At 40.1% G+C, this 21,644-nt stretch overlaps 1 protein-coding gene across 1 annotated transcript in view; it reads right to left on the bottom strand.

Annotated features, from left to right (window-relative positions):
* Positions 1-58: 58 nt before the first annotated feature.
* ahnak (AHNAK nucleoprotein) overlaps positions 59-21,644 on the bottom strand; it is a 37,003-nt gene continuing 15,417 nt past the window's right edge. Inside the window, exon 5 of the mRNA XM_005173182.5 lies at positions 59-19,932. Coding sequence (XP_005173239.1) covers positions 1,042-19,932 — 18,891 coding nt within the window. The 3' untranslated portion in view covers positions 59-1,041. The remainder of the gene's footprint in view (positions 19,933-21,644) is intronic.

The following is a 21,644-nucleotide window of genomic DNA, read 5'->3' as shown; positions in this document are numbered from 1 at the left end:
TTTTTATATAACAAAACAGTACTGTCATGCAAACAGTGTAAACAACTTTCAACACATGTTTAGAATTGAACTCTTTATTAAATTTTTTTGCAACAGATACAAGAAAAAGTTAGAAACATACAGCCTAAATGTCCCACTATTTACAAAGGTGATGTACATTTTAGCCTTTTAAAAAATATTGTTTAATCATTAGCATTTCTGTAGGTATAATCACCACTTTGCAGCACGACATTTCATTAATGTAGTAAGAGGAAGAGAGAGAGTCAATTGGATGTAAAGAAATGTGGAAGATACAACTAAAATGCCTTTGAAATCATTTAAAACATCAAAGCCAGTCACAGCCCTTTGTCAGCTGCTCCATGTGTGCATTTTAAAGCAATTCAATTATAGAAAAGATATAAATACTTTAGAAGATAATAATCTCTGTGTAAATTTCATAACAGAATATCTGAACTGCCATATTATTTGGGACACAAAGTAATATAATCCCATGCATCTATTCTGAATCAATTTATTTACAATTTTTACAGCCCTTAAACTTCATTCTGCTTACTAATGCTTTGTTTAAAATTAGATTTTCATCAGTGATAAGTACATGTGATACAGCACTAAATATATGTGAAGTTGAAGTCATAAAATCCTTTCAGTTTTAATTAAAATCATGCCTCTTGCATGTAAACGTGTTTAGACAATTTTAGAAAGGAGTCACAAAACCAAGTCAAAACATAGAAAAATATACCACATTATCTGATGACAACTCGCATCGATTTCTTTTTTATATTAAGTACACACATTTTTGGATTGAATCTGAATTTCCTATCTACAAAAAAAATTTAAAATTACCTACAGTTTTCTCTTATTTACAGTTAAATTGTGATTCAAATAATATCAATGCCTGTAAAGAGCATTTTTGGAAACTGAAGAAACAGTTTATAAGGCAGTGCATTATAATTACAATGAAAGCCAGATTTACGATAATCATCTAGACTGACATAATAAAATAAATGTATTTGAACTGTGCCTAGATATCAACGTAAAAACTTATTTTTTTGGTGAAACTGATATCTCGAGTTGTGGTAACCGAATACTACCTTTTGTACCACTATCACTGCTAGATGACGATGACATTCTGGACTTCTTTGAAGGCTGAGCAACCCCACTAGCACTCTCAGTCATAGCCTCACTCTCATCAGTCACTTCATATGAACCTTTACTTTTTGAACTAAAACCTCCAATTGTAGAGAACTTCAACTTTCCTTTTTTGCCTTTAACCTTAGTGTCTCCAACATCTAGAGAAACATTGCCAGCTTCTGCTTGTAAGTGCCCTTCAGTAGAAACAGGTGAAGCTAAGGCTCCCTCTTCACTGACAGAGGATGAGTGATGTCGTGACTTTTTAAAGAAGTCAAGAGAGGCAGATTTACTCTTTGGAGAAACTTTAAATCCAGAGCTTTCCTCTACTGTTAACTTGCCACTTGTCAGTTCCCCAGAACTAAGACTCAACTCCTTAGACACTTTAGCAGCACCTTTACTAGTAGCATCAGCATCTTCTCCCTCAACAGTTAGATCAGCTGCACTGCCACCTTTAGATTTAGATTTGACAAACAGCTTCGGCATTTTTACTTTCACTTTGCCACCACTGCTTTTGACATCAGTTTTCTGCATTTCTAAACCTTGAGAACTAACTTTAGCTCCACCAGCCAATTCACCCGAACCTATATCTTCTCGCATTTCTCTTGGTTCTACTCTAGGCAATGCAATACCAAACTTTGGTACTTTGACTTTAGGAAATGTTAAATTACCTTCTTGATTCTCTATCCCACCAGATAATGATGCATCTGACTTCAAGCCTATCCCACTTGCAGTATCTTCCTTTTGTCCTCCTACATTAAAGCCAGCTATTCCAATGCTCCCTTTTACTCCTTTCTGTTCAGCGATACCTAAATCAGCATCTATAACCCCCCCGCTGACATTTGTAGATGGCACTGCCGACTCAACACTTTGTACTTTTCCTTCTATGTCAATTTTAGCACTGCGTTTTCCATTAATCCCTGATCCTGCTACACTGACATCTGGAGAATGCATGGTCTTCTCTGGAATCTCCAATGTTGCATCTCTAACATCCAAGTCTGAAGTTTTTAGTTTGGAGCTAGACATGCTGTATTTTGACATTTTTACTTTTGCCCCTTTCGTTTTCAAATCTGGACTGTCCAAACTAGCATCTGGTGTCTGAATGTCAGTTTTAAGGCTTGCCGATGGCAAATCAACATCTGATGATTTCATGGTTCCAGATGCAGATGAACTAGCTTTAACTTTTGGAGATTTTATGTCAAATTCCACATCAGGAAAATGTAACCTTCCAAAAAAAGGTTTCTTTACTTTGGTGGACTTTATGTGAATTTCAGGTTCATTTGTCTCCAACTCGACCATTTCCGTCTTTAAATCAGCATCAAATGTTTTAGACTTCCCTTTCCCTTTTGGCAATTTGAATTTACCCTTTTTTCCTTTGACATCTACATTCATGTCAGGTCCTTCAAAATTACCACCAGCATCAGGGATATCTGCATCTAACTTTGGGCTCCTAACTCCAAGTGAAAATTTAGATTTCTTAGTTTTTGGCACTTTGATGTTTGCATCTGGTCCACTGAGGGTAACATCAGGGCTTTTGGCATCTATGGTTGCCTCAACATCCTGTTCAGGAACTGAAAGACTGCCACCCGAAGTCTTGATTCCAAAGTGAGGACCTTTAAATTTTGGAAACTTCACATTCTTTAGACCACCCCCAAGTCCATCAGTGTCAAGATCAGCAGTTTTAATGTCGATTTCGGGTCCTTTCATATCAACATCTGTTTTCGGGAGATTGAAATCAATATCTGGACCGTCCACTTTTGGACCCTTGAATCCGAATGCTGGCATTTTTATCGTTGGCATTTTTAGTCCACCTTCAGGGCTCTCTAAATCAACATGAGGACCTTTAATGTCCACTTTTGCAGACTTTAGGTCACCTCCAGTCTTCGGTCCAGAAATCCCCATATCACCCTTGACTTTGGGGCCTTTGATATTAATATCTGGCATAGAAATCTGTGGACCAGATAAAGAAGGCATTTTGAAGTTAGGACCCTTAATTTTTCCTTCGTGTCCCTTAATTTCAAGATCAGGAGATTTGACCTCAATTTCAGGTCCTTTAACATCAACACCTGCTTTTGGGAGTTTTATGTCAACATCTGGTCCTTCCACGTTTGGACCCTTAAGTCCAAATGATGGCATCTTTGGGATCTTAAAGCCACCCTCAGGACCTTCATAGCCTGGGCCTTCAAATTTAACTTTTGCTCCGTTAATATCTCCTTCCATTTTGGGTACAGAAACATCAACATCTCCTTTCAGTTTAGGACCTTTCAAGTTAAAGTCAACATCTGGCATGGGAACCTTTGGAATAGAAACTGTCGGGATCTTGAATTTAGGGCTTTTTATTTTTCCATCAGGTCCCTCAATATTAAGATCTGGAGATTCAATGTCAACTCCAGGAGCCTTGACATCAATATTGGTTTTAGGGATTTTCACACCAATTTCTGGGCCCTCCACATTTGGCCCTTTAAGGCCAAGTGATGGCAATTTGGGCATCTTAAAGCCAACTTCTGGACCATCTACATCAAAATCAGGACCTTCAATATCCACTTTTGGTGCTTTTATATGTCCTTCAACTTTTGGAACAGAAACATCGACATCACCTTTCAGTTTTGGGCCTTTCAGGTTTACATCAACATCTGGCATCGTAAAGTCAACATCAGGCATGGAAATATTTGGCCCAGAAACTGATGGCATCTGAAATTTAGGGCCCTTAAATTTTCTCCCAGGTCCCTCAATGTCAACTTCAGGACCTTTAATATCCACATTGGGTATTTTAATATCTCCTTTCACTTTCGGAGCAGATGCATCAACATCACCTTTCAGTTTTAGACCTTTTAGATTAAAATCAACATCTGGCATAGAAATTGTTGGGCCGGAGAAAGGCATTTTTAATTTGTGGCCCTTGACTTTACCCTCAGGTCCCTCAATTTCTAGCTCTGGAGATTTAATGTCCACATCGGGTGCATTAATGTCAATATCAGTTTTAGGGATTTGTACATTAACATCTGGACCTTCAACTTTTGGACCCTTGAATCCAATTTTTGGCATTTTGACCTTTGGCATCTTAAAACCACCCTCAGGACCCTCAATGTCTGGGCCTTCAAGTTCAACTTTTGGTGCCTTCATGTCTCCTTCTACTTTTGGAACTGTAACATCAACATCACCTTTTAGTTTTGGCCCTTTGAGGTTAAAGTCAACATTAGGCATGGAAATTTTTGGGCCAGATATTGAAGGCATACTGAATTTAGAGCCCTTGATTTTCCCCTCAGGTCCCTCAATGTCAACTTGTGGACCTTTAATGTCCATACCAGGGACCTTTATATCTCCTTGCAATTTTGGAACAGACACATCGACATCACCTTTCATTTTCCGACCTTTTAGGTTAAAATCAACATCTGGCATAGAAATTGTTGGCCCAGATAAAGAAGGCTTTGTCAATTTAGGGCCCTTGATTTTTCCCTCAGGTCCATCGATGTCAAGCTCTGGAGCTTTAATGTCGACATCAGGTGCATTAATGTCAATATCGGTTTTGGGGATTTTAACATCCATGTCTGGACCTTCCACTTTTGGGCCCTTGAATCCAAACTGTGGAATTTTGAGCTTTGGCATCTTAAAGCCACCCTCAGGACCCTCAATGTCTGGTCCTTCATGTTCAATCTTTGGTGTTTTAATATCTCCTTCCACTTTCAGGACAGAAACATCAACATCACTTTTCAATTTTGGACCTTTGAGGTTGAAGTCAACGTGTGGCATAGAAATATTTGGCCCTGACAGTAATGGAATTTTCCCTTTGGGGCCCTTAATTTTTCCCTCAGGTCCCTCAAATTCCACTTCAGGAGATTTAAGATCCACATCAGGTACACTAATATTTCCTTCTACTTTTGGAACTGAAACATCAACGTCACCTTTCAGTTTCGGACGTTTCAGGTTTAGATCAACATCTGGCATTGAAACCTTTGGACCAGAAATTGTTGGCATACTAAATTTGGAGGCCTTGATTTTTCCCTTCGGTCCCTCAATGTTAAGCTCTGGAGATTCATTGTCCAAATCTGGTGATTTAAATTTGATATCAGCCTTAGGAATTTTTACATCAACATCAGGGCCTTCCACTTTTGGACCTTTGTGCCCAAATGACGGAAATTTAAACTTTGGCATTTTAAACTTTGGCTTTTTCACATTTGTTTCTGGTAAATTAACCTCAATGGAGCCTTCAGGGCCGGATAAAGATGGCATCTTAAGTTTTGGGCCCTTTACTTTTCCTTCAGGTATATCACCATCAATATTCGGCAGATTAATGTTAAAATCTGTGGCTTTAATATCCCCTTGAACTTTTGGAACGGACACATCAACACCACCCTTTAGTTTAGGTCCTTTCAAGTTGAAGTCAACATCTGGGAGAGAAATATTTGGACCTGAAAATGATGGCCCCTTGAATTTGGAGCCTGTGATTTTTCCTTCAGGTGTCTCTACGTCAACCTCTGGACCCTTGATATGAACATCAGGTGCCTTTACGTCTCCTTCGACTTTTGGAACGGAAAAATCAACATCACCTTTCAGTTTTGGTCCTTTCAGATTGAAATCAACTTCTGGCATAGAAATCTTTGGCATGGAGACAGATGGTATCCTAAATTTAGGGCCCTTAATTTTTCCCTCAGCTCCCTCAATGTCAATTTCAGGAGTTTTAATATCCAGATCGGGTGCTTTAACATCTCCTTTCACTTTGGGAACAGAAACATCAACATCACCTCTCAGTTTTGGACCTTTGAGGTTAAAGTCAACAGTTGGCAAGGAAATATTTGGGCCAGATATTGAAGGAATATTAATTTTAGGGCCCTTAAGTTTTCCCTCTGGTCCCTCAATGTCAACTTTTGGAGCTTTAATGTCCAAACCAGGGACTTTTATATCTCCTTCCACTTTTGGAACAGAAACATCAACATCGCCTTTTACTTTCGGACCTTTCAGATTAAAATCAACATCTGGCATAGAAATTTTTGGCCCGGACAAAGAAGGCATTTTCAATGTGGGGCCCTTGACTTTTCCGTCAGGTCCCTCAATGTCAATCTCTGGAGACTTAATGTCCAAATCAGGTGACTTAACCTCAAAATCAGCTTTAGGGATTTTCACATCCATGTCGGGACCTTCCACTTTTGGACCCTTGAATCCGAATTTTGGCATTTTGATATTTGGCATCTTAAAGCCACCTTCGGGACTCTCAATGTCTGGGCCTTCAAGTTCAACTTTTGGTGCTTTAACACCTCCTTCCACTTTTGGAACAGAAACATCAACATCACCTTTTAGTTTCGGACCTTTGAGGTTAAAGTCAACATTTGGCAAGGAAAAATTTGGGCCAGATATTGATGGCATACTGAATTTAGGACCCTTAAGTTTTCCCTCACTTCCCTCGAAGTCAATTTTTGGAGCTTCAACATCCAAACTAGGGAGCTTTATATCTCCTTCCACTTTTGGAACCGAAACATCGACATCACCTTTCAGTTTCGGACCTTTCAGGTTAAAATCAACATCTGGCATAGAAATTTTTGGCAGAGAAACTGATGGCATCTGGAATTTAGGGCCCTTGACTTTTCCTTCAGGTCCCTCAATGTCAATCTCTGGAGATTTAATGTCCAAATCAGGTGACTTAACCTCAAAATCAGCTTCAGGGATTTTCACATCCATTTCCGGACCTTCCACTTTTGAACCCTTGAATCCGAATTTTGGCATTTTGATATTTGGCATCTTAAAGCCACCCTCGCGACCCTCAATGTCTGGGCCTTCAATTTCAACTTTTGGTGCTTTAATACCGCCTTCAACTTTTGGGACAGAAACATCGACATCACCTTTCAGTTTCGGACCTTTCAGGTTAAAATCAACATCAGGCATAGACATTTTTGGCCGAGAAACTGATGGCATCTGGAATTTAGGGCCCTTGACTTTTCCTTCAGGTCCCTCAATGTCAATCTCTGGAGATTTAATGTCAAAATCAGGTGACTTAACCTCAAAATCAGCTTTAGGGATTTTCACCTCCATGTCGGGACCTTCCACTTTTGGACCCTTGAATCCGAATTTTGGCATTTTAATATTTGGCATCTTAAAGCCACCCTCGCGACCCTCAATGTCTGGGCCTTCAATTTCAACTTTTGGTGCTTTAATACCTCCTTCAACTTTTGGAACAGAAACATCGACATCACTTTTCAGTTTCGGACCTTTCAGGTTAAAGTCAACATCTGGCATAGAAATTTTTGGCCCAGAGAAAGAAGGCATTTTCAATGTGGGGCCCTTGACTTTTCCTTCAGGTCCCTCTATGTCAATCTCTGGAGACTTAATGTCCAAATCAGGTGACTTAACCTCAAAATCAGCTTTAGGGATTTTCACATCCATGTCAGGACCTTCCACTTTTGGACCCTTGAATCCGAATTTTGGCATTTTGATATTTGGCATCTTAAAGCCACCCTCAGGACTCTCAATGTCTGGGCCTTCAAGTTCAACTTTTGGTGCTTTAACACCTCCTTCCACTTTTGGAACAGAAACATCAACATCACCTTTCAGTTTTGGACCTTTGAGGTTAAAGTCAACATTTGGCAAGGAAAAATTTGGGCCAGATATTGATGGCATACTGAATTTAGGACCCTTAAATTTTCCCTCACTTCCCTCCATGTCAACTTTTGGAGCTTTAACATCCAAACCAGGGAGCTTTATATCTCCTTCCACTTTTGGAACCGAAACATCAACATCACCTTTCAGTTTCGGACCTTTCAGGTTAAAATCAACATCGGGCATAGAAATTTTTGGCCCGGAGAAAGAAGGTATTTTAAATTTGGGCCCCTTGACTTTTCCTTCAGGTCCCTCAATGTCAATCTCTGGAGATTTAATGTCCAAGTCAGGTGACTTAATCTCAAAATCAGATTTAGGGATTTTCACATCCATGTCGGGACCTTCCACTTTTGGACCCTTGAATCCGAATTTTGGCATTTTGATATTTGGCATCTTAAAGCCACCCTCGCGACCCTCAATGTCTGGGCCTTCAATTTCAACTTTTGGTGCTTTAATACCTCCTTCAACTTTTGGAACAGAAACATCGACATCGCTTTTGAGTTTCGGACCTTTCAGGTTGAAGTCAACATCTGGCATAGAAATTTTTGGCCCAGAGAAAGAAGGCATTTTCAATGTGGGGCCCTTAACTTTTCCTTCAGGTCCCTCCATGTCAATTTCTGGAGATTTAATGTCCAAATCAGGTGACTTAACCTCAAAATCAGCTTTAGGGATTTTCACATCCATGTCAGGAACTTCCACTTTTGGACCCTTGAATCCGAATTTTGGCATTTTGATATTTGGCATCTTAAAGCCACCCTCGGAACTCTCAATGTCTGGGCCTTCAATTTCAACTTTTGGTGCTTTAACACCTCCTTCCACTTTTGGAATAGAAACATCAACATCACCTTTTAGTTTTGGACCTTTGAGGTTAAAGTCAACATTTGGTAAGGAAAAATTTGGGCCAGATATTGATGGCATACTGAATTTAGGACCCTTAAGTTTTCCCTCACTTCCCTCCATGTCAACTTTTGGAGCTTCAACATCCAAACCAGGGAGCTTTATATCTCCTTCCACTTTTGGAACCGAAACATCGACATCACCTTTCAGTTTCGGACCTTTCAGGTTAAAATCAACATCTGGCATAGAAATTTTTGGCCCAGTGAAAGAAGGTATTTTAAATTTGGGCCCCTTGACTTTTCCTTCAGGTCCCTCTATGTCAATCTCTGGAGATTTAATGTCCAAGTCAGGTGACTTAACCTCAAAATCAGATTTAGGGATTTTCACATCCATGTCAGGACCTTCCACTTTTGGACCCTTGAATCCGAATTTTGGCATTTTGATATTTGGCATCTTAAAGCCACCCTCAGGACCCTCAATGTCTGGGCCTTCAAGTTCAATTTTTGGTGCTTTAATATCCCCTTGCACTTTTGGAACAGAAACATCAACATCACCTTTCAGTTTTGGACCTTTGATATTAAAGTCAACATCAGGCATAGAAATATTTGGCCCAGAAAATGATGGCATCTGGAATTTAGGGCCCTTAAATTTTCCTTCAGGTCCCTCCATGTCAACTTTTGGAGTTTTAACATCCACATCAGGTGCTTTGAAATCTCCCTCCACTTTTGGAACAGAAACATCGAAATCGCCTTTCAGTTTCGGACCTTTCAGGTTAAAGTCAACATCTGGCATAGAAATTTTTGGCACGGGGAAAGAAGGCATTTTCAATTTGGGGCCCTTGACTTTTCCTTCAGGTCCCTCAATGTCAATCTCTGGAGATTTAATGTCCAAATCAGGTGACTTAACCTCAAAATCAGCTTTAGGGATTTTCATATCCATGTCTGGACGTTCCACTTTTGGACCCTTGAATCCAAACTTTGGCAATCTGAACTTTGGCATCTTAAAGCCACCCTCGGGACCCTCAATGTCTGGGCCTTCAAGTTCGACTTTTGGTGCTTTAACACCTCCTTCCACTTTTGGAAGAGAAACATCAACATCACCTTTCAGTTTCGGACCTTTCAGGTTGAAATCAACATCTGGCACAGAAACTGTTGGTCTGGAGAAAGAAGGCATTTTCCATTTTGGGCCCTTGACTTTTCCTTCAGGTCCCTCGATATCAAGCTCTGGACCTTTAATGTCCAAGTCAGGTTCCTTAATGTCAATTTCAGTTTTGGGTATTTTTACATCGACATCTGGACCTTCCACTTTTGGACCCTTGAATCCGATATGTGGCATTTTGAACTTTGGCATCTTAAAGCCACTTTCAGGGCCCTCAATTTCTGGGCCTTCAAGTTCAACTTTTGGTGCTTTAATATCTCCTTCCACTTTTGGAACAGAAACATCACCTTTCAGTTTTGGACCTTTCAGGTTAAAGTCAACATCAGGCATAGAAATATTTGGCCCAGAAATTGATGGAATGTTAAATTTAGGGCCCTTAAGTTTTCCTTCAGGTCCCTCAATGTCAACTTTTGGGGTTTTAACAACCACGTCAGGTGCTTTAATCTCTCCTTTCACTTTTGGAACTGAAACATCAACATCACCTTTCAGTTTCGGACCTTTCAGGTTAAAATCAACATCCGGCATAGAAATTGTTGGCCCAGAGAAAGGTATTTTGAACTTGGAGCCCTTAACTTTTCCCTCCGGTCCCTCAATGTCAATCTCTGGACCTTTGATGTCCACATCAGGTGCCTTAATGTCGATATCAGTTTTGGGAATTTTTATATCGACATCTGGACCTTCAACTTTTGGACCCTTGAATCCGAATTTTGGCATTTTGATATTTGGCATCTTAAAGCCACCTTCTGGACCCTCAATTTCTGGGCCTTCAAGTTCGACTTTTGGTGCTTTAATATCTCCTTCCACTTTTGGAACAGAAACATCACCTTTCAGTTTTGGACTTTTCAGGTTAAAATCAACATCAGGCATAGAAATCGTTGGCCCAGAGAAAGGCATTTTAAACTTGGAGCCCTTGACCTTGCCTTCAGGTCCCTCAAAGTCAAGCTCAGGAGATTTAATGTCCACATCAGGTGCTTTGATGTCAATATCAGTTTTGGGGACTTCGACATCTGGACCTTCCACTTTTGGACCTTTGAACCCAAATCTTGGCATTTTGATCTTTGGCATCTTAAAACCACCCTCAGGTCCTTTAATATCTGGGCCTTCAATTTCAACGTTTGGAGCTTTGATATCCCCTTCTACTTTTGGAACTGAAACATCAACATCACCTTTCAGTTTCGGACCTTTGAGGCTAAAATCAGCATCTGGCATGGAAATATTTGGGCCAGATATTGATGGGATACTGAATTTAGAGCCCTTAGGTTTTCCTTCAGGTCCCTCAATGTCAATTTGTGGAGTTTTAATATCTACTTCGGTTGCTTTAATATCTCCTTTCACTTTTGGAACAGAAACATCGACCTCACCTTTCAGTTTCGGACCTTTCAGGTTAAAATCAACATCAGGCATAGAAATTTTTGGCCCGGAGAAAGGCATTTTGAACTTTGAGCCCTTGACTTTTCCCTCAGGTCCCTCAATGTCAAGCTCTGGAGTTTTAAGGTCCAAATCAGGTGACTTAACCTCAAAATCAGCTTTAGGGATTTTCACATCCAAGTCTGGACTTTCCAATTTTGGACCCTTGAATCCGATATGTGGCATTTTAAACTTTGGCATCTTAAAGCCACTTTCAGGGCCCTCAATTTCTGGGCCTTCAAGTTCAAGTTTTGGTGCTTTAATATCTCCTTCCACTTTTGGAACAGAAACATTAACATCACCTTTCAGTTTTGGACCTTTCAGGTTAAAATCAACATCTGGCATAGAAATTGTTGGCCTGGTCAATGAAGGCATTTTCAGTTTGGGGTCCTTGATGTTTCCCTCAGGTGCCTCAATGTCAAGCTCTGGAGCCTTAATGTCCACATCACATCCTTTAATATCAATGTCAGTCTTGGGGCTTTTTACATCTATGCCTGGTCCTTCAACTTTTGGACCCTTGAATCCGAATTTGGGCATTTTGATCGTTGGCATTTTAAAACCACCCTCAGGACCCTCAATTTCTGGGCCTTCAAGTTGGACTTTTGGTGCTGTAATATCTCCTTCCACTTTAGGAACAGAAACATCAACATCACCTTTCAGTTTCGGACCTTTCAGGTTGAAATCAACATCAGGCATAGAAATTTTTGGCCCAGAGAAAGGTATTTTGAACTTGGACCCCTTTACTTTTCCCTCAGGTCCCTCAATGTCAATCTCTGGAGATTTAATGTCCAAATCAGGTGCCTTAATGTCAATATCCGTTTTGGGAATTTTTACATCGACATCTGGACCTTCCACTTTTGGACCCTTGAATCCGATCTGTGGCATTTTTATTTTTGGCATCTTAAAGCCACCCTCAGGACCCGCAATGTCTGATCCTTCAAGTTCGACTTTTGGTGCTTTAATATCTCCTTGCACTTTTGGAACAGAAACATCAACATCACCTTTCAGTTTCGGACCTTTGAGGTTAAAGTCAACATCTGGCATAGAAATTGTTGGCCTGGACAATGAAGGCATTTTCAGCTTGGGGTCCTTGATGTTTCCCTTAGGTGCCTCAATGTCAAGCTCTGGAGCCTTAATGTCCACATCAGGTCCTTTAATATCAATGTCAGTCTTGGGGCTTTTCACATCCATGCCTGGTCCTTCAACTTTTGGACCCTTGAATCCGAATTTTGGCATTTTGATCGTTGGCATTTTCAAACCACCCTCAGGACCCTCAATTTCTGGGCCTTCAAGTTCGACTTTTGGTGCTGTAATATCTCCTTCCACTTTAGGAACAGAAACATCAACATCACCTTTCAGTTTCGGACCTTTCAGGTTGAAATCAACATCAGGCATAGAAATTTTTGGCCCAGAGAAAGGTATTTTAAACTTGGACCCCTTTACTTTTCCCTCAGGTCCCTCAATGTCAATCTCTGGAGATTTAATGTCCAAATCAGGTGCCTTAATGTCAATATCCGTTTTGGGAATTTTTACATCGACATCTGGACCTTCCACTTTTGGACCCTTGAATCCGATCTGTGGCATTTTTATTTTTGGCATCTTAAAGCCACCCTCAGGACCCGCAATGTCTGATCCTTCAAGTTCGACTTTTGGTGCTTTAATATCTCCTTGCACTTTTGGAACAGAAACATCAACATCACCTTTCAGTTTCGGACCTTTGAGGTTAAAGTCAACATCTGGCATAGAAATTGTTGGCCTGGACAATGAAGGCATTTTCAGCTTGGGGTCCTTGATGTTACCCTCAGGTGCCTCAATGTCAAGCTCTAGAGCCTTAATGTCCACATCAGGTCCTTTAATGTCAATATCAGTCTTAGGGATTTTCACATCCATGCCTGGTCCTTCAACTTTTGGACCCTTGAATCCAAATTTTGGCATTTTGATCGTTGGCATTTTAAAACCACCCTCAGGACCCTCAATTTCTGGGCCTTCAAGTTCGACTTTTGGAGTTTTAATATTTCCTTCCACTTTAGGAACAGAAACATCGACATCACCTTTCAGTTTTGGCCCTTTCAGGTTAAAATCAACATCAGGCATAGAAATGTTTGGCCCAGAGAAAGGTATTTTGAACTTGGACCCCTTTACTTTTCCCTCAGGTCCCCCAATGTCAATCTCTGGACCTTTAATGTCCACATCAGGCGCCTTAATGTCAATATCCGTTTTGGGAATTTTTACATCGACATCTGGACCTTCCACTTTAGGACCCTTGAATCCGATCTGTGGCATTTTTATCTTTGGCATCTTAAAGCCACCCTCAGGACCCGCAATGTCTGGTCCTTCAAGTTCGACTTTTGACGCTTTAATGTCTCCTTGCACTTTTGGAACAGAAACATCAACATCACCTTTCAGTTTTGGACCTTTCAGGTTAAAGTCAACATCAGGCATAGAAATTGTTGGCCTGGACAATGAGGGCATTTTCAGCTTGGGGTCCTTGATGTTTCCCTCAGGTGCCTCAATGTCAAGCTCTGGAGCCTTAATGTCCACATCAGGTCCTTTAATATCAATATCAGTCTTGGGGATTTTTACCTCCATGCCTGGTCCTTCAACTTTTGGACCCTTGAATCCGAATTTTGGCATTTTGATCGTTGGCATTTTAAAACCACCCTCAGGACCCTCAATTTCTGGGCCTTCAATTTCAACTTTTGGTGCTTTAATATCTCCTTCCACTTTAGGAACAGAAACATCAACATCACCTTTCAGTTTCGGACCTTTCAGGTTAAAATCAACATCAGGCATAGAAATTGTTGGCCCAGAGAAAGGTATTTTGAACTTGGAGCCCTTGACTTTTCCCTCAGGTCCCTCAATGTCAATCTCTGGACCTTTAATGTCCACATCAGGTGCCTTAATGTCAATATCAGTTTTGGGAATTTTTACATCGACATCTGGACCTTCCACTTTTGGACCCTTGAATCCGAATTTTGGCATTTTGATCGTTGGCATCTTAAAGCCACCCTCAGGACCATCAATTTCTGGGCCTTCAAGTTCGACTTTTGGTGCTTTAATATCTCCTTCCACTTTTGGTACAGAAACATCAACATCACCTTTTAGTTTCGGACCTTTCAGGTTAAAATCAACATCAGGCATAGAAATTGTTGGCCCAGAGAAAGGTATTTTGAACTTGGAGCCCTTGACTTTTCCCTCAGGTCCCTCAATGTCAATCTCTGGACCTTTAATGTCCACATCAGGTGCCTTAATGTCAATATCAGTTTTTGGAATTTTTACATCGACATCTGGACCTTCCACTTTTGGACCCTTGAATCCGATCTGTGGCATTTTTATTTTTGGCATCTTAAAGCCACCCTCAGGACCTGCAATGTCTGATCCTTCAAGTTCGACTTTTGGTGCTTTAATATCTCCTTGCACTTTTGGAACAGAAACATCAACATCACCTTTCAGTTTCGGACCTTTGAGGTTAAAGTCAACATCTGGCATAGAAATTGTTGGCCTGGATAATGAAGGTATTATCAGTTTGGGGTCCTTGATGTTTCCCTCAGGTGCCTCAATGTCAAGCTTTGGAGCCTTAATGTCCACATCCGGTCCCTTAATGTCAATATCAGTCTTGGGGATTTTCACATCCAAGCCTGGTCCTTCAACATTTGGACCCTTGAATCCGAATTTTGGCATTTTGATTGTTGGCATTTTAAAACCACCCTCAGGACCCTCAATTTCTGGCCCTTCAAGTTCAACTTTTGGTGCTTTAATATCTCCTTTCACTTTTGGAACTGAAACATCAACATCACCTTTCAGTTTCGGACCTTTCAGGTTAAAATCAACATCAGGCATAGAAATTGTTGGTCCAGAGAAAGGCATTTTGAATTTGGAGCCCTTGACTTTTCCCTCAGGTCCCTCAATGTCAAGCACTGGAGCCTTAATGTCCACATCAGGTGCTTTAATATCAATATCAGTTTTAGGGATTTTCACATCTATGTCCGGTTTTTCCACTTTTGGACCCTTGGATCCGAATTTTGGCATTTTGATTGTTGGCATTTTAAAACCACCCTCAGGAACCTCAATTTCTGGGCCTTCAAGATCGCCTTTTGGTGCTTTAATATCTCCTTCCACTTTTGGAACTGAAACATCAACATCACCTTTCAGTTTCGGACCTTTCAGGTTAAAATCAACATCAGGCATAGAAATTGTTGGCCCAGAGAAAGGTATTTTGAACTTGGAGCCCTTGACTTTTCCCTCAGGTGCCTCAATGTCAATCTCTGGACCTTTAATGTCCACATCAGGTGCCTTAATGTCAATTTCAGTTTTGGGAATTTTTACATCGACATCTGGACCTTCCACTTTTGGACCCTTAAATCCGAACTGTGGCAATTTTATCTTTGGCATCTTAAAGCCACCCTCAGGACCTGCAATGTCTTGTCCTTCAAGTTCGACTTTTGGTGCTTTAATTTCTCCTTGCATTTTTGGAACAGAAACATCAACATCACCTTTCAGTTTTTGACCTTTGAGATTAAAGTCAACATCTGGCATAGAAATTGTTGGCCTGGACAGTGAAGGCATTTTCAATTTGGGGTCCTTGATGTTTCCCTCAGGTGCCTCAATGTCAAGCTCTGGAGCCTTAATGTCCACATCAGGTCCTTTGATGTCAATATCAGTCTTGGGGATTTTCACATCCATGCCTGGTCCTTCAACTTTTGGACCCTTGAATCCGAATTTTGGCATTTTGATTGTTGGCATTTTAAAACCACCCTCAGGACCTTCAATTTCTGGCCCTTCAAGTTCGACTTTTGGTGCTTTAATATCTCCTTTCACTTTTGGTACAGAAACATCACCTTTCAGTTTCGGACCTTTCAGGTTGAAATCAACATCAGGCATAGAAATGTTTGGCCCAGAGAAAGGTATTTTGAACTTAGACCCCTTGACTTTTCCCTCAGGTCCCTCAATGTCAATCTCTGGACCTTTAATGTCCACATCAGGTGCCTTTATGTCAATATTAGTTTTGGGAATTTTTACGTCGACATCTGGACCTTCCACTTTTGGACCCTTGAATCCAATCTGTGGCATTTTTATCTTTGGCATCTTAAAACCACCCTCAGGACCCTCAATTTCTGGGCCTTCAAGTTCGACTTTTGGTGCTTTAATATCTGCTTCCACTTTTGGAACAGAAACATCAACATCACCTTTCAGTTTCGGACCTTTCAGGTTAAAATCAACATCAGGCATAGAAATTGTTGGTCCAGAGAAAGGCATTTTGAATTTGGAGCCCTTGACTTTTCCCTCAGGTCCCTCAATGTCAAGCTCTGGAGCCTTAATGTCCACATCAGGTGCTTTAATATCAATATCAGTTTTAGGGATTTTCACATCTATGTCCGGTTTTTCCACTTTTGGACCCTTGGATCCGAATTTTGGCATTTTGATGTTTGGCATCTTGAAACCACCCTCAGGACCCTCAATGTCTGGGCCTTCAAGTTCGACCTTTGGTGCTTTAACATCTCCTTCCATTTTTGGAACAGAAACATTAACATCACCTTTCAGTTTTGAACCTTTAAGGTTAAAGTCGACATCTGGCATGGAAACATTCGGGACAGATATTGATGGCATACTGAATTTAGAGCCCTTGATTTTCCCCTCAGGTCCCTCAATGTCCACTCTTGGACCTTTAATTTCCACACCAGGGACCTTTACATCTCCTTCCACTTTTGGAATAGACACATCAACATCACCTTTCATTTTCCGTCCTTTCAAGTTGAAATCAACATCTGGCATAGAAATTGTTGGTCCGGAGAAAGGCATTTTGAACTTGGAGCCCTTGACTTTTCCCTCAGGTCCCTCAATGTCAAGCTGTGCAGCTTTAACGTCCACATCAGGTGCTTTAATATCGATATCAGTTTTAGGGAATTTTACATCCATGTCTGGTCCTTCCATTTTTGGGCCCTTGGATCCGAATTTTGGTATATTGATCTTTGGCATCTTAAAACCACCCTCAAGGTCTGGGCCTTCATGTTCAATTTTTGGTGCTTTAATATCTCCTTCCACTTTTGGAACAGAAACATCAACATCACCTTTCAGTTTCGATTCTTTGAGGTTAAAGTCAACATCTGGCATGGAAATATTTGGGCCAGATATTGATGACATACTCAATTTAGAGTCCTTGATTTTCCCATCAGATCCCTCAATTTCAAAGTTTGGAGCTTTAATGTTCACACCAGGGTCCTTTAGATCTCCTTTCACTTTTAGAACAGACACATCAACATCACTCTTCATCTTCTGGCCTTTGAGGTTAAAATCAACATTTGGCATGGAATTATTTGAGTCTGATATTGATGGCATATTGAATTTTGGGCCCTTGATTTCCACCTCAGGTACCTTAATGTCAACTTTTGGAGGTTTAATGTCCACATCAGGTACCTTAATATCTCCTTTCACTTTCGAAACAGAAACATCAACATCAACATCAGCTTTCAGTTTCGAACCATTAAGATTTAAGTCAACATCTGGCATAGAAATATTTGGCCCAGATACTGATGGCATATTGAATTCAGGGCTCTTAAGTTTCCCCTCAGGTCTGTCAATGTTATGTTTTGGAGCTTTATAGTCCATATCATAAGCTTTAATATCTCCTTCAATTTTTGGAAGGGACGCATCAACATCTCCTTTTAGTTTAGAGCCTGTCAGGTTAAAATCAGCACCCGGCATATAAATCGTTGGCCCAGAAACAGAAGGCATAACGATTTTATTGTCTTTGATTGTTCCATCAGATCTCTCAGTGTCAAGCTTTGAAGCTTTAATGTTTAAATTTGATTCCTTAAGTTCAACATCAGCTTTGGAGATTTTTACATCAAAACCTGGACCCTCCACTTTTTGCCCCTTCAACCCAAATATTGGCATCCCAAAACCCCTCTCAGGACCATCTTGTCTTTCAACTGCTACTTCTGGTTCTTTAATATGTCCTTCCACTTTTGGAACAGATGTTTCAACACTGCCTTTCAATTTCTGACCTTTGATGTTCAAGTTGACTTCTGGCATAGAAATATTCGGCCCAGTGATTGATGTCTTCTTGAATTCTGGGTATGTGATTTTTCCATCAGCTCCCTCAATATCAGGCTTTGAGGGAAGCCTAATTTCTACGCCTGTTTGTTTGTTTTCTATTTCTGCTTTAGGAAGATTTAAGTCTACATTAGAACCCATCAATTTTGGACCTTTGATTTCAATGGATGGTGCTTTAATATCTCCTTCCGTTTTTGGAGCAGAAATGCTGAAGTCCCCTGCTGTCCCAGCAGGTCCTGTGATGTTTACATTTTGCACAGATGTACCGGAAATTGATGGTACCTTGACATTTGAAACTTTGTATTTTCTTTCAGGTCCTTCAATATTAAACTCTTGAGTCTTCATATCAATGTTTGGGGTTTTAATCTCTATTTTGGCATTTGCAGCATTTGCATCAATATTGGGACCCTTCATCATAAAGCCATCCTCTACACCTTTAAGACTTTGTCCTTTGATTTCAACTTTTGGTGTCATAACATTGCTTTCAATATTTTGAACACACACATTAACACCTCTTTTTTGTTCTTTCAGAGTTAAGTCTACATCTGAAATTGAAATTCCCTGGCCAGTGACTGAAGGCACATCAAACTGGGTATCTTTGACTTTAATCTCACATCTTTGAACCTGAAACTCTGGACCACTGATGTCCATATCAGCACCCAAATTGGAGTCCTCTAAATTAGTGCCTTTCATTCTAAATGATGGATGTGGTAAATCCTGATTTCCAGTTAAGCTAAAACCTCTCTGACTAACATCTTTAAGATTTTGATTGTTAAAATTTGCTTCTACATTTGGACTTTCCACAGTAAACTGTTTTGAGCCTTTCACATTTGGAAGCTTGAATTCACCACCAATTTCCTTAGAGTGAACAACTGATCCACTAGTTTCAACTTTTGGTAACTTGGCTTTACTGTCCATGTCTGGAATAGCAAAATCAGAACCCTGGCTGATATCGGCTTCTGAACGTTTGATGTTTACTTTGGGTCTCTGAACATCTATGCTAAACTTGGACAGCTTGGTTAGATCATCAGATCCATCCTTAAGTACTTCAGAAGAAGATTCTCTGCCAATACTGCCCTTAGATCCTCCAATTATGGAAAAGCCTGAACCATGCGTTTCCAGAACAGAGCCCTTTACTGTTCCTCCTTTCGTACTTAAAGCTTTAAAACTAGCTTCTACTGGTGAAGAAATATTTCCCACTTGTTTTTCTAACCCTGTGGTTACTCTACCAGAGAAATTACCTTCTAGAGAAGTTTCAGTCCCTACAAAATGTTCTGTAAATCTTTGTCCTCTTCCCCCTGAAAGTCCAGTGTCTGACACATTAATTGTAATCTCTCTCCCACTGCCATCTAATTCACTTGTTGCTCTGATAGATCCTGTGCTACAGTGCTTCACAGACGAGCCAGTGACATGGGGCCCACCAAAAGATATGTCCCCTAAATTTTTACCCCCGTGTTCACTGCTAACAAGGCTGCTGTGTGGTAATCCTATTTGTGAAGAATCACCCCCTTCCTGCTCATGCTGCAAGAGCTGAATTTTGAACTCAGGACTTGAGGGATCAATCTGCTGACTAGTGCCCCCAGGCATATCAACTGTGTAGGTAGTTATTCGTCGAGTGATTGTAGTGATGGTGCAACCATCACTGCTTGTGCTGCTGTGGCGTTCTGTGCGCACATCAACACCCTCAGCAAGGTCCTCAGACTTCAGTCTAGGTTTAATCTTCTTGCTATAGATTCTCTTGTAGTCTTCATCATCCCCACTCTACAAGAAAAAAAGGACATTATTACATAAGATAGGGCTGCTCGATTTTGGGAAAAATCATAATCACGATTATTCAAAACGACTATAAGTTGAAGTCAAAATTAATAGCGTTTTTTTTTTATAAATATTTCCCAAATTATGTTTAACAGAGCATGGAATTTTAACAGCATTTCCTCTAATATTTTTTCTTCTGGAGAAAGGCTTATTTGTTTTATTTTGGCTAGAATAAAATCAGGTTTAAATATTGTGAAACCCATTTTAAGGTCAATATTATTAGCCCTCTTAGGCAATATATTTTTGATTGTCTGCAGAAGAAACTACTGTTAAACAAAGACTTGCCTAATTACCCTAATTAAGCCTTTGAATCGCACTTTGAATCTGAATGCTTGTATCTTGAAAAATATTATGTACTGTCATCATAGCAAAGATAAATGATATCAGCTATTAGAAATTAGTTATTAAAACTATTATGTTCAGAAATAAGTTGAAAAAAAAATCTTCTTTCCATTAAACAGAAATTGGGGAGGAAAAGTTGCTAATATTCATGAGGGCTAATAATTTTGACTTCAACTGCATATAAATATATACAGTTATTTTCCACCCTGCAAAAGAATGAGAAATAAATACAACAGAAAAAAAATATGAAACAAACTGTGCTTTAAGCATCTTCACTGCAAAAAAAAAAAAAAAAAAAAAGTAGGTAAGTCCTTCAGTCAAGAGCAGTGAGGGATTTTCTTCTTTTGTTGTTTGATTAATGACAAAAACAAACAGCAGCAGGAATTGTGCGCTGTCACTTTAATGGTTTCTCTTTCACATGTCTTTTAATCCATAACTGATTTGTTTATTACACAAATGAGGGTTAATATGAATAATCACTAAACACCGCGTTTTGACACCTATTTGACACCTATTTGATCATTAAAGCGCTCACGTTAAGATGACTTTAGATGCGACCGCTCTGCTCTGTGTGCGAAGAAGACCGAATGCTGACTGCATGCCTCTGACTGTGTGTGTGCGCCGCACACACAAACAGAAGCATGCGGTCTTTCGCACTTTTAAGAGCAACAAATCTGTACAGCTGGAAAGGGGGCGGTATATGATGTAATAATCGTTTATCTTGATTAATGGTTTTTCATAATCGTTAGAAGCCAAAATCAAAATCGGATTTTTGATTAATTGCACAGCCCTAACATAAGATGCCCCCTGTAATGTGCTAAACAATACTTCTATAAAAACTATGTAAAAAAAGAAATGCACAAATAAACAAAAAATATCAAAAAGCCAAATAGGGAAATATTGACCATAATAAATTGGTACATGGCATAAATCTGTTCTCTAATGTATATTAACAGGGCTTTACATTAACACCCACCAACCCGTCAAAAGCGGGTAGATTTCGGTTGTGGTGGGTTAGACAGCCACTCCCACTAGCCACTTAGGCTAAAACTCGTTTTTAAATTGCCAGTGCTGGCTCGTCGTCACTACAGATTAGACTGTTAGTTTATAAGCCTGGAAACTAAACTAGAGTGATGCCTGTGCACCCACAGTCCTTCAAGGGCTCAAGATTGTTTTTAAGCAGCAGCAGTTGCCGTCGCTTTTCGCTTTACCCATTCTTTGAACAGATTATTAACTGGCCTAACATTAAGCGTGTCTGCAGCATCATCCTTTCATTAACGTGCACAATGTTTTTTTACTCGCTTTCTTTTGCTTGC

This window comes from Danio rerio, chromosome 14 (assembly GCF_049306965.1).
Source record: "Danio rerio strain Tuebingen ecotype United States chromosome 14, GRCz12tu, whole genome shotgun sequence".
Classification (NCBI taxonomy): domain Eukaryota; kingdom Metazoa; phylum Chordata; class Actinopteri; order Cypriniformes; family Danionidae; genus Danio; species Danio rerio.
Note: the sequence above shows the minus strand (reverse complement) of the source record. Positions and strands in the feature narration are given on the sequence as shown.